Source organism: Cajanus cajan, chromosome 11, assembly GCF_000230855.2.
Source record: "Cajanus cajan strain Asha chromosome 11, NIPB_CcT2T_4, whole genome shotgun sequence".
Taxonomy (NCBI): domain Eukaryota; kingdom Viridiplantae; phylum Streptophyta; class Magnoliopsida; order Fabales; family Fabaceae; genus Cajanus; species Cajanus cajan.
In genome coordinates this window covers 47,084,093-47,097,471 of record NC_138527.1, presented here as the reverse complement: position 1 = coordinate 47,097,471, position 13,379 = coordinate 47,084,093, and the positions used below count along the sequence as shown (strand labels likewise).

The 13,379-nt window shown below is 32.0% G+C and overlaps 2 protein-coding genes across 3 annotated transcripts; both read right to left on the bottom strand.

Annotated features, from left to right (window-relative positions):
* Window positions 1-179: 179 nt before the first annotated feature.
* Window positions 180-2,954, bottom strand: PPA1 (pyrophosphorylase 1). The gene is made up of 9 exons (XM_020357553.3): window positions 2,798-2,954; window positions 2,555-2,675; window positions 2,447-2,475; window positions 2,151-2,216; window positions 1,892-1,999; window positions 1,208-1,273; window positions 999-1,119; window positions 810-891; window positions 180-441 (listed from the first exon to the last, which is right to left on the bottom strand). The coding sequence occupies exons 2-9, from the start codon at window positions 2,673-2,675 to the stop codon at window positions 399-401; spliced, it is 636 nt and encodes a 211-aa protein (XP_020213142.1). The 5' UTR covers window positions 2,798-2,954; the 3' UTR covers window positions 180-398.
* A 381-nt stretch (window positions 2,955-3,335) lies between these two features.
* Window positions 3,336-8,019, bottom strand: LOC109797832 (Protein kinase superfamily protein). 2 transcript variants are annotated; one of them, XM_083066986.1, is made up of 4 exons: window positions 7,780-8,019; window positions 6,780-7,202; window positions 6,196-6,279; window positions 3,336-5,936 (listed from the first exon to the last, which is right to left on the bottom strand). In XM_083066986.1, the coding sequence occupies exons 1-4, from the start codon at window positions 7,958-7,960 to the stop codon at window positions 4,873-4,875; spliced, it is 1,752 nt and encodes a 583-aa protein (XP_082923112.1). In that variant the 5' UTR covers window positions 7,961-8,019; the 3' UTR covers window positions 3,336-4,872. The 2 variants fall into 2 exon arrangements, with proteins under 2 accessions (XP_082923112.1, XP_020213567.1); XM_020357978.3 differs by having other exon boundaries at window positions 3,337-5,936; window positions 6,780-7,907.
* Window positions 8,020-13,379: the final 5,360 nt, after the last annotated feature.

Here is a 13,379-nt window from a genome sequence, read left to right as displayed (position 1 = left end):
CCCATGTTGCCAACATACTCAGTCTGTGCAAGTGTCTTTCCCTTAAAAGTATATTAATCAATATTGCACTTTCACTTTAGAGTTTTCTACTTTGACTAGTCCAGAATGAAGGTTTACAATTAAGTTGAATCAACCTTGATGAAAACACATTGCAAAATCATGCCTTGGAAACTGGTAAATACAGTTAAAACACTTCAATTTCGAGGATTCTACATGAAACATTACGTATCAAGTACATTTGATAGTAAGCATCATTAAACACGGTCAATAAACCAAACAAGTATATTATCCGACTAAATACAAAAATTGTGGAGTATACATACGGTTGATTTATATGTATTAAAATAACTCTAGATTGCAGCTTATTTTGATTGATGGAGATTGGGGAATAATCTTGTCTATCGCCTCAAGGTGTGCAAAATATACTCCGCGTAGAGATCCCTGCACCAAATCAGGGGTAAGGTATTAAAGTAGCGTGAAAACACGTAGAAGATTCCAGATTTTACAATATTTATTCATGTTACTTTACTTTCTACACATGTCATATCCAATAAAAGGCCATTTTTTTTAGGCGGTGTTACAAAATTTGACCGAAGATAATCAAAATTCTTGCATTATAGTGCAATATTAGTTAAATAAACGTGAGAGGAATGACCAAAAATGAAGGGAAAAAAAACGACGGCAGAGAATGATCTTAGGCATCTGACAGGATTGTTACTGAAGTGTTATTTATCTACCATGAACAGAACTATTCCTCTTAAAAGTCATTTTAAATTCGATACGGTAAAGTTAGGTTGACATATACTTACATTGAATGCTGGATGGCATCAACAGCAACGCTTGCCGGAAGAAAATCATTAACTGCTACCTCCTTGTTCTCATTCTTTTTGTCTTAGCAATGTGTTAAGAAACGGCACTCAAATTGTGAAAAAAAAAATGAACTAAACTTAGGAGAAATATAAGCAGAAAATTCTTGAATTAAATATTGTTATGGATACAGTCTTCAAAGAAGCGTCGGATCTCGGTGATGCGATGAGGTGCAAGTTCTTTATAGTCGGTAAAGTGCTTATATTCTGGGTCATCAGCACAGACTGCAATAATTTTATCATCTTTCTCTCCCTGTGTCAATAGCACATTTGTTATTGTGTAATGGAAAATGGGGGGAAAGAGTGGGGATGATTTTATTGGCTAAGGTGACAATAGATACCTGGTCAATCATGGGCATAATTCCAATGGCCCTGGCTCGCAGAAAACAACCAGGAAGAACTGGCTCCTATCAACGTCAGTCATTCAGTTAGGTAAGTATGGATTGTCATGTTGATATATAAACCAAGCAATGGAGAAATTCTTAAACAGGCATTACCTATTGTATGCACTTCATTCAACAGTAAACATGTGTTAAAAGACTTTGTTTAGAAATAAGTACATTTTTATTATGTCTGCACACAAAATTACACATGCTTTTAATTTTAAATGAAGTGCCTGTGCCTATGTTCAGGATTTCTCCAAAACATCTAGTCATGGAATTAATTACTAATTTAAGAAAACAAAATGCAATATTTCAGTTGATTTTGAATCTTCGTTTTTTTTAAAAGGGTGAAAATAACTGAGATTATAATAATGATTTGGGTAATTAACTAATGACTCAAAAGTGATGTTTGTTGCTTTCCATCAATTTAATCCAAATGCGTCAACATTTCAGCAGCAGCTTTTAACTCGCAGGTAATGAAAGAGGTAACTAAATAAATATTTTCAAAACTAGCATTACTGTGTTAGTGTTAGGAGGACTTGGGCTTCTTGTATAGAATATTATAATCCAATATTGCTGTATAGAATATTTTGAACAGGAAGATTTAATGCTTATTGTATAAAATATATGAAGAATTTGAACCTGCATGAGAACCAAGACATCCATTGGATCATTGTCTTCACAGAGTGTGCGAGGGATAAAACCGTAGTTATGAGGATAAACAACTGATGAATACAGAACCCGATCAACCTGAGCATTGTTCGAATGATGAGAAGAAAAATCTAAAGCATAAAGATTGATGCGTAACGGAAAAAGTCATCTAGCGAGAGCAGTAGTGAAATCTGTTTCAAATTACAGCACTAGAGACTTCCATTCCAATAATCAGGCAATTGGGTTGTACCTTAATTAATCCAGTCTTTTTGTCAAGTTCATATTTGACCTTGCTTCCTTTAGTGATCTCCACAACCTGCACGAGCCAACTAATCATTGAACATGCAGAAACACTACTTTACTAGAAAATTGCAACTCAAGAATGGAATTACAGTGCATTGTACTAGTGCAACGGTTGCAGCGCAGACTCCTCGTAAAAGAAATGTTGAAAACAATAGCCTCATTTTAACCTTATTTACGCATCAAATAGATGACATGCATAATGAGGCAACAAGTATTGTTCCAAAGCAGAAGAGGAAAACTTACACAATTGAAAATCTGAGGAGCACCGGGTCCTGCATATGAAAACTTAGTTTCGAATCATGATTTAAATCTTATTATAATGTAAAATGAATACAATATGAACAAGAGTACCAATTTCAAGATCATGCCAAGGGTGGGCAGCTACTGATCTCCTTGACAAGGAAGAGAGAATCCTTTCGTTTAAACGAGGAACTGGACGATTTTCTTGAGCTTCTTCACCATTCTCACTCATCTTTAAAGATATGCATGGTATAGAAGAAGCAAAAATGATGAATGGAAAAAAAAAAAACCAAATATGCTACAAAGAAAATAAATGGCTGACATGCATTGCAGATTATAAGCTTTGAAACAAACCTTAATATTAATTAATGAAAGAAAGAGTAAAGGTTGAAAAGAGAGATTGGAGGCAATGCTATAGTTAATGTATTTATATAGAGTTCAAGGGATGAAGAGAGACTTGGTCAAATTCATTAGAGCATAATCTTCGGCCCTTTTTAGGAGACATGGTAGCTTACCACTCCACTTGTTTTGTGCAAATTTCAAAGTTCGTTATCTGTTTTTTTTTTTTTTTTTTTCCTTTTGATATTAATCCCATGTTAAGCAAATCAATTATATGGTTAGATGTTCAATTTTTGATTTATGTATGAAAAAATATTGGACTTTAAATAGGTTAATTTGTTAATCGACTTTTAGGTAATAACAAATTATTTATAAAATAAAATAAAAATAGGTACCAATAGATACTCAATTTGCTAACTGTGATTTCTAATAATGAGAAAAAAGAACTACAGATAGCATAGATCATTCGTTTTATGAGTTCATTAGTTAGTAATGGAACTCCGATGAATGTACTAACCTAGGATTTTTGATTATTATGAGAAATGCCTAACTTGGATGCTTTGACCTGTACGCATTGCTTGCACGTTGTGCTGAAAAAACGCTTTTCGTTGCTTCCAATGTCTTTTTCATCCACCTTCGAAATATATGCAAATCAAGCACGTGGTAGTAGAAAAAAAATACATGAATTAGTGTCATTATAAGCATTGGAAATCTTCGAAACTTTGAATTTGAGTATAGTAAAAAAATCTGAATGTGATATTTTGTTATGAATGACAGATGCAGAACAGCTTCACGCCGCTTCATATGTCACAATATGGGATACCAAAGTTTCATTTTTTGGGTAAACCTTCTTAATAGTTCCTAAATTATGAGGCAGTATCATATTAGAAAAATTGAAATTAAATAAATTTTTAAAATTGAAATTCTTTAGTTATGTTAGTCTTTATCATTAATTCTGTTAGAAAATACAATCATAGTAAATTCAGGGGTCATGATAATGATAAGTTGTAGGAAAGATTAAAATGTTTGACTTTTTCCTAATTCTAGGGACTACTATGATACAACCTCACAGATTCAAAGATTAAAATGGGGTTTATTCTTTCTTTTTCACTTAAATATGCTTTTAATTTCTATAAAACTAGCCAAATTTTAAGTTTTTGTATTTTCTTTTTGTTTTTCATCCTTCAAAATAGTATATTTAACTACTTTAAAATAAATATGAAGGACAAAAAATAATTTCAGATTTTAGAAAAAAATTAAACAAAAATATTCTATAGAAATTTTGCTAATTTTATAAAGACTATAAATAATATTCTACAAATTTAGAAAGATGGATTTCAAAGTTTGCTTATTTTATAAGGGTGTATTTCTCACATGAAAGGAAAAATCCATGGATCAGAACATTGATAAAGGGCAACCTCTTTTTCAACACTGAATGACTGATAGCCGTTTGTAATGGCTTGACAAATTTTTGATTAATAGGTTGTGATCTGAGAGAGAAACAGAGAGATTACATTTTACAACATTCCTGACAGGACAAGTACGAAATTGCAGCTATATCAGCATGTGATGTTTTGTCAAAATCAATTTTGTAAGAAATGAGACTTAGAAATTAGAATTACTTAAACCCAGGTAACTTATTGAACTGTCAGAGCATCTCAACGGCTTTTCGTTTTAACTAACATTTTAAAATGAAATTATTTAAATAAACAACGTAATCATCAAATGAATCAGAGCTGCACGGCCTATCTTTTATATGTAATAAATTAAACATTGACAATGCAGTCATTTGTCGCGAAGATTTTCATCTATAAACCCACAAAAAAACCTTTTGTACTGAAAATGATTCCCATACATCAACAACGGCAGTTAATTAAATTTATTTAGTAGCAGCTGCCACATACACTTGCTTTGTACCTTAATGAAGTATGTCAGAACCAGAATATTGGATTCGTTCCCCAATGTACAGTGGCAGGGAGGTTATAGTGCACACACAACATACACATAAAATTAAGGTTGTTTATCTTCTTTTCTGGGACTGACTTGATATCATGTGAAGAATCAGGAGGAATTGATAAGGGTGGAAACATTCAAGGGACGTTCATAGAATCAGGAGACATTGATATCATCTGAAGAAGGCTTGAATTCGAGAATGTCTCTTCCAGTGCAGGTCCTTTCATAATTCCTCCATCAAGACTTTCTTTAGTCAAGTGCACCAATTCCCTCACAACATCAATCATTCCTAGCCTTCCATCTACACCAAATAACAGGCATCTTGTAGCAAGATCTGCAATTATTTGCATTTGTTCTTGCCGATGATGTGGTTGTTCATGATAGCAAAGAAATGGGTCAAAAATTTCTTCAAATTTTCCAGCCCTTATTTTCTGCAAGGCCAAAGTTGGTGAATCCAAGTGATTTGAGCCTGAGATAATCTCAAGAAGCAATAAACCCATGTCGTAAACATCATTTTTGTAGAAGCCATAGCCTTCATAGTTCTTATGCAAGTGAGAACCATAGTAAAAATTGGAGTTGACCAGACCAAATCCTGCAAGCTTGACAGAATAATCATCATCTAGGAAGATACATGCAGATTTAAGGTTATGGTGAAATATGGGAGGAGAGTTCTCGTAGTGTAAGAAAGCAAGAACACTAGCTGTTTCTGCAGCAATAGTCAATCTCCTATACCAATCTAAACGAAGTTGTTGTCCTTTGCTTTGATGTAAATGTTCCTCCAGAGTGCCATTGGAAGGATACTCATAAACTGCTAGAGTGTTGCTAGATTCAATGCAGCATCCAAGAAGGCGAGCCATGTTTCTATGTACAGTAGCAGATAGAACCTCGATCTGTGACAGGACTTGAATCAAGTCTTTCTTTTCACATTGTAACTTGTGGACAGCTACGCGAGATCCATCCCCTAAAACTCCAGCAAAAAGTGTCCCATTATTGCCATGCATAAGTTTCTGACTCTCTTCAAAACCTTTGGTGGCTTCCTCTAGCTCTTGGAGGCTAAATAATCGAGTTTTACAAGCTTTGGGGATTGAAATGTTTTGATAGTAAGCCTGCTCGGTGTCAAACATCCCTGGTTTTGTTGGCCTTTTAAGAAGATAAAATAGTGCAACCAGAGAGGCAACAATGAGAACTGGGCCAATGACTCCTGCATGTTGAGTTAACAATGTCATTAGATTGACACAAGAATTCAAAGTATAACTGGACTGACATGACTACCATATTATATTGATAAAGGAAAATGGTGAAGAATTGGAAATAAATATGGTAATGTTGAATCCTTATTGACCTTTGCATAATTTGTTCAATGTGCCTTATTGGTTGATGAAGTTGTAATTTGTGACTTGGTACCCTTGAGACTTTAGAAAAGTAAAATTAATTGAATTTTACAAATTTGTTCAACGTACCGGCAATCAAAACAAATTTCCTTTGATCTCGCCTTTTGATGTAGCAATCACTTCCATATGCTTCTCTTCCATCCTTTATGCAGGCTTCCATGAATACATCAACAAGAGGAAAATGTCAAATGTGAATGGGAAAGTACCCAAAACTCCTACAGTTTATATCCTCAGAGCCTAGAAATCCATTTATTGAAGAAAAGAGAGTTGCTGATCTTCCATGTGCTGTGAAGCATATACTTTCCTAGTTTTAATTTGCTTATTCATATTTTCTTAATAGACATATGAGAAACTAAAAGAGCTATACTATATTTAATACTTATTTCTAGTTCTAAAACCTGCTGCTGGTTTCCAGAAATAAATTATTTACTATGAGCAAAAAAGGGCCAATCTATAGATATAAATGTACAAAAATGAGAATCAGAAGCTTGAATTTTTCAAGAAAAATATTTGTACTCTTCTATATCTACCATACCTACATCACATTTTCTTTCAAAAAAAAATACAAACATCGTGATTATAAATATGTAACGTCAACAAAACAAATACTCTTTTGTATCATGATTATGATGAAAATGATGAGAACTACTCACCCTGCAAACATCCAGTTCCATGAGCAAAACCATCACCAACATATCCATTTTGACAGACACATCTCACACCTCCTTCAATCGCTGTAGCATTGGCCATGTTAGCATTCCTTGCACAAACATCCCTAGAAGAGTTCCTGGAAAGAGCCCATTCCAACTTGACCCCACGTTTTCCCCAAGTTGAGCCTCTCAGAACAGCCCAACTAGAAAACCCTCTGCATCCAAACTGAGAAAACACCGAAAACCCCTCTCCAACATGCCATATGGAATGGTCAGAGAGTGGATAGCAGCATGCAAGAGAGCCTCCACCCCTTCCATCACAACCAGGCAAGTCAAGAGTCTCACAATCTACTTTGCACAGAGAAGAATCCTCACAGTCATAGAGACCAATAACATTGTCAACTGACACTCCAAAGTTCTCCTTCCCTGCAAAACTTCTTCCAAAAGAATTCAAGTCATTGTACTGTCTACATGAAGATGAGCCTGGAAAGTCCACTAGCACACCATCTGTGAAGAATTCCAACACTTTGTAGGTCACCGCCCCAATTCTAAGCAAAAGGGCAGAGGAATTTGAGCACGAGAGATGGAAGGCACTTGAAATTGACTCACAAGAAGTGTTGACATAGAATGGAAAGGGAACATGTAGGTCCCCACATGTTTCATTGCAAGAGTTTGGAAGCAAAGGCACTTCTCTTTGCTCTTCCAGGGAACAAGAAAATGGGAAGCACACAAGAAGCCCCAGAAGAACAGAAACAACAATACGAGACAATGACATTGCCAGTGAAAGAACTGAACGTTTTGTGTGTGTCAGTGTGTTGGTTACTAAGGAAGAAGAGGAAGTGAGTCCAATGTAGTTCCTCCACAATTTAATGGCTCTTAAAATAATAAGGAAATATTATTATGTTGTAAAATTCATTCATACATATATAACATATACTATAGTAGTATATCCTAGATAAGAATAATTAATAGATAACCAAAATGGAATGGAAGTATATCCTACCAATAGTGTAGTTGTGATGAGAAGGCTTTGAAAATTGCAACGAGAAAGATGAAGACGTGGCGAAATCAGGCATAGAAGTTGGAGAAGGAGAAGACGATTGGTCTGAGGAATGGGGTACATTTCGTATCAGAATAATATATGGGACCGTGTGCTCAGCGAGCGTGGCCAAGGTTGTGAGCATTTCAATCTTGTGGAATTTCACAAAGCTTAATTACGTAGCATAGAGTATTGTGAACTTGCATGGGAATCGAGATTTGTAGCACAAAGTGTGAGGAATAATATAGTAATACCAAAAAAATACTACTACCTACCTCCTCCGTTCCTTCACGGTTGTTTTATACAAAATTAAGAAATATAATAATTTTTTTTATTTTTTATAGAATAATTTTAATGTTTTTATTATATTATTTTTTTTATTTTTATCTCATAATAAATATATACTAACTGTTATGAGTAAATTAATTAAAAGTTAGATAAGATATAAATATATAATTGATAACATAATAATTAATGTTGTTTTAAAATTTAAAAATAACAAGTAAATAGAAACAAAATTTTATTAATAATCTAACGGATAAAAAGAAATTGAGGGAGTAATAAAAATTAATTTGTAACTAATTCTTCACGCAAGAACTAAAATGTAGAAAAAAATTTCATGTAAAAACTCAAATAAAAAACAATATCAAGTAGAAGAATTGAATTTATAATATTTAATCTTAATTTTTCTATCATATTCTCTCCGTATATCATCATATATATATACACAATAAACGAGACATCTTTATTAATTAATCAAGAATCTTAAATAAATCAATGTAGTTATTTAATGTTGAATTTTGAAATAAATCAAAAATGACAATTAATATTTATATGTTTTTCTTTTTGTTCGTCCCTGGAGTATTCAGGGCCGATAATAGTGACTAATCTTCTCGCTATCGCGTACACAAGGCAGGATTCAAATCCCTAACCTTACTTAAGCGTGGATCAACCCCTACTGCTGAACCACACTCTTGGGATTAATCAATATAAATAATATTTATATATTTAGACTTATCATAATGAGAAGGATTAGAAGTTAGGTGAATAGTAGATTTTTTATCACAAAAGAGCATGATTATATCAACATAAACTTCAAAATATTGAGACATGATGTTATGATTTAACTGAAATTTTGGATTGGTGTCCTATTTGACAGATTTCAAAGAAATTAGAGAGTCACCAAGAAAGACACGAAAGTAATTGTAGATTTTATGGTATTTAAACAACTGCCTTAATATGCATGTTGACAAGTGAATTGAAAGAAAAATAAAGTCATTGAATAACACTCATAAAAAAGTACATATTGATTAGTTTATATATACATAACAAACTTAATAAAATTAACTGTTTATGACAACTTTAACTAACTCTAACATTAACAACCAACCTTTATCATAATTTTTTTATTTATTATTTTTAACCAACATTTCTAAGATATTAAAAGACTAAAAATTAATAAATAATAATTTTTGTCCACGTATATATCTCTTCGGGAACAATTTTATTGCAGACAAATCAAATACTAAAAGAAAAAATATATTTGGACACCTCAAATACTATTAGATACATAAGAGAGAAATATAGATAAATAAATAATGTGAAGTGATGAGAGAAAAATAGAGAGAAATAAGAAGTGTTAATAGTTATTTACAAAATTAGGATGTCTAAAAATCATTATTCAATATTAAATGTTTGTTTAAATTATAGTTAGAAAATAAAATTAAATTGAATTTAACTTTTCAAATCAACTTTTGCAAAAAGAAAAGATAATAATTTTTTAATTTTTGATTTAATTGAGATTTCTTTATATTTCACACGCAACAAAATAGAGAAAAAAATATATCAAACATATAAACACCACATTTGAGACTAATTAACTAAGGTTACACTTTCAGACATGTAACTAAACATAGTCTAAATATAAACATGAATACTCCGATTGAAATTTGAATTACAATTTATCATATATTTTTTTTTAAAAGATGACATGTTTTTTTATAAGAGAGATCGAATTAGATTACACACTTATTAATGATGAGAGTATCTTACACAACTACACATCCAAAATTTGAACTAAAAAAATAAAATAATACCTTGGTCAATAGTGGTAGTTTACTTCCTTATTATTCCTAACGTCCGTGTACATGTAATAAAATTATGAGCAACATAGTTTAAGGATTACGGAATGTCAGATCTGTATGGAATATGGATATGGATGCGTAGCTTAGAAAAAGTGAAAGCTAAGTAATTAATATTAGGGTTAGGGACCCATCCTATGCTGCTGGAGAAAACGATGCCAGGACGTAACTCAATGGACACATAGTGTTGTCAACTGTCAATTACGATTTCTACTTAACTGCATTCTAGTTAATTCTAATTCTAATTAGGCTACACAAGTTAAATATTACTTACTTAAATCGGCATCTTTTGCTGGATATATATATTATATATATAGGACTATATCTAATTGCCAACCCAACAAGTGATTATGTTCGTACCTCTAATTGTCAACATATATAATTATGTTCCTTTGTTTTTTTCCACCGTTGTGACCCAAAAGAGTAGTGATTAAGGTTAGGTGAGATATATAAAATTATCACATTTATAGTGTATCATTTGGTTTTGAATGCTCTCTTCTAATGTGAACTCAAAGAAGGTTCCATGTATTAGATAGAAAACCAAAAGCTTTGAGGAAATCCCAAGACATATCCTTCCTCCGTATGAAAGTCTCTCGGAAGTCTCCTATAGGTAAAATTGTGGGAGATCCTTACTCGGTATGAAAGCCTTTAAGTTTAAGGGGTCTCCTATTGGCAAAATGATGGGAGGGTTCACTTGCCTCCTAGTATCAAACGCTAAAGCACGAAGAGCTTACATGTCGTTTCGAGATAAGTTTCGTTCAAAAAAATTCTCGGAGGGTACACTAAGATATATCAAATATATTAAACTCATTAATAAAGAAAATAAAAATAAAAATAATAATAAATATGGAAGTTTATATGGAGATATTTGACCCCGAGAACTCCCACATCACATCATCAGGCATGGTTGAATTTTCATTTCACAACTAATTGAATCCAATGGATAACATAGGATTCCACACATATAAAATTTGTTAGGTAAAGAGTATTATCTTTAGAGCAAGTAATCATTTAAATACTATATTTTTTTAATTATATATGACTAGATTAAGTTAAATCACATATCAAAAAATACAAAAATTCGTTACCTAATACGTACTGCATTGGGTTTTGATTGGGTTGGGTCGAGTTTGATCCAAACATTAAAAAAATCTAATCCAAATGCATTAGATTAGTTTGAAGCAATATTCAAGTTCACAGGTTACTAGTACCTACTTACACTCCTAACGATCATAAATTGATCACTTCAAGCTCCTGAGCTCTTCAATTAAAACAACCACAAGTTGATCTTTTTACCATTACGATCACAAGCTAATTACTTCAAGTTTTCGAGCTGTTCAACTAAAACAATTACAAGTTGATCTATTTATTATTACAATCACAAGTTGATCACTTCAAGCTTCTGAGCTCTTTAACTAAAACAATCACAAGTTGATCACTTTAAGCTCTTAAAATCTTCAACTAAAATGATCACAAGTTGACCTCTTTACCATTACAATCACAAGTTGATCACTTAGAACTTTTGAGCTTTACAACTAAAACAATCACAAATTGATCTTTTTACCATTACTATCACAAGTTGATCTCTTTACCATTACAATTACAAGTTGATCTATTTACCATTAGGATCACAAGCTGATTATTTCAAGCTTCTAAGCTTTTTAACTAAAACAATCACAAGTTGATATTTTTACCATTACGATCACAAGTTGATATTTTTGTTAGATCACAAGTTGATCAACTATGAGCTTCCAAAATCTTCACAGTTACAATCATAAGCTAATCACTTTACCATTATGATTACAACTTAGCGTGTCATCTTAAAAGATTACATATTACTCACTACTACAAACTTAGCACTTCTAGTAAGCTAAGCATGTACAAGCTAGCTTGGTCATTATCACAACACGCAAGCTTACTATCAATAACAAACACACAAAAACTGATTACCAATAAAACGCATAAACCACATATGCATGCATAACACACTTCAATTTGTAATACAAGTCTCTCCAAGCTTCAAGTTGGACAACCTACCTTGACACGGACAAGAAACAAAGCGACTTAAGCATAACTCTTTCGCTCTAAATAGCTCGAAGCTTGGGGGCTTATGTACTACTCAACTCGACCAGACTAAGCTGACCTTTTCCTACTCGTCCACATTGCGACTCTAACCCATCATTATAAAGTGAAATCCTAGGTGATTAACTCCTAATGGCTAACATGATATCTTGGCTCAAATATCTTACAGAATATCATAATCAAGCACATTATATTCACCTAATGAAATATTTTCAATTATTAGGAACAATATCTCTGCTGATTAATAACAATATCTCTTTGTAATACTAAAATATATCTCTAAGATATCATACAACATTCTCTTTAAATCTAGAGATAAGATCAATTACCTATATATGAGACATCAGGTATCTTTCTATCTTATTCACATTCCTAGACTCTCTTTTAACTATAATGTCAAAGTATCTTTAAAGGTGTCTCCACTACCATAAATATTGGAGCAACTAAGATGTCATCCTCATTATTGATGTACTTGTATATTTTAATAAGAGTATTAATAAAAATAAATCTCAATATAAAAAAACTTAACCATATTATTAACACAATCGATGCGATTAAATTATCCATTTTTTTTAATATTATGAGTTTTTTTTCAGATTTAATTTTAATTCGTTGAACACATTGCACCAATGTTTACTAATTCGAGCAGTAAGATACGTCCTATGTAAGTTTTCAACTTTAAATATGGTGAATCAATTGATAGGTGAGTTTCTACTCCTAATTAGACGCACTTAATTAAATTGAGATTAGTCATGATTCGACTAGATTAATTTTTATTAGTCAAAATTTAATAGATACTTTCAAATATAAGTTTTGAATCAAATATTGAGTTACTTATACAATATATTAAGAATACATAATATGGAAGATAAAACTCGTCCATTCTTACAACTAGACATTCTTAATATTATTTATATTTTTTTATGTACTTTAGTAATTTAAAATAAGCTGTTTGTTTGGTTCTATAATAATTAATATATTATTTATTATTTAGTAATAAATATATGTAGATTTTTTGTCCCTCATACATTTAAGTTACATCTAGTATATTTTTCATATATACCAAATAAGTTAAGTGCCCTAGCTAGTTTTTTTATTTTTTATTTTTTTATGTTTGTGTTATAGCATGAGGTTGAGTTTAGATTTCACCTTAAATACTGTACTTAATTTCTAAGTGTACGCTTATTTTGTGGCTTTTCCGAATTCTAATGTTACGTTCACCAAAAAAGTAATTTCACAAAAAGTTTTTCCATTCAAGGGAGGAAAACAGTAATTTGTGCAGGTCCTATAAAATGAGACCTATTTAGAATGCAAGCATTTTTTTAATACGAGTTGTGTAAC

Coding starts and splice junctions, on each gene's coding strand:
- LOC109797832 (XM_020357978.3), bottom strand. CDS start 7,551: ATGTCATTGTCTCGTATTGTTGTTTCTGTTCTTCTGGGGCTTCTTGTG. Junction 6,280..6,779: donor TGGAACTGGATGTTTGCAGG/GTGAGTAGTTCT, acceptor TATTCATGGAAG/CCTGCATAAAGGATGGAAGA. Junction 5,937..6,195: donor GAAATTTGTTTTGATTGCCG/GTACGTTGAACA, acceptor CTCAACATGCAG/GAGTCATTGGCCCAGTTCTC.
- PPA1 (XM_020357553.3), bottom strand. CDS start 2,675: ATGAGTGAGAATGGTGAAGAAGCTCAAGAAAATCGTCCAGTTCCTCGT. Junction 2,476..2,554: donor TTGGCATGATCTTGAAATTG/GTACTCTTGTTC, acceptor TTTCATATGCAG/GACCCGGTGCTCCTCAGATT. Junction 892..998: donor CCGACGCTTCTTTGAAGACT/GTATCCATAACA, acceptor CACATTGCTAAG/ACAAAAAGAATGAGAACAAG.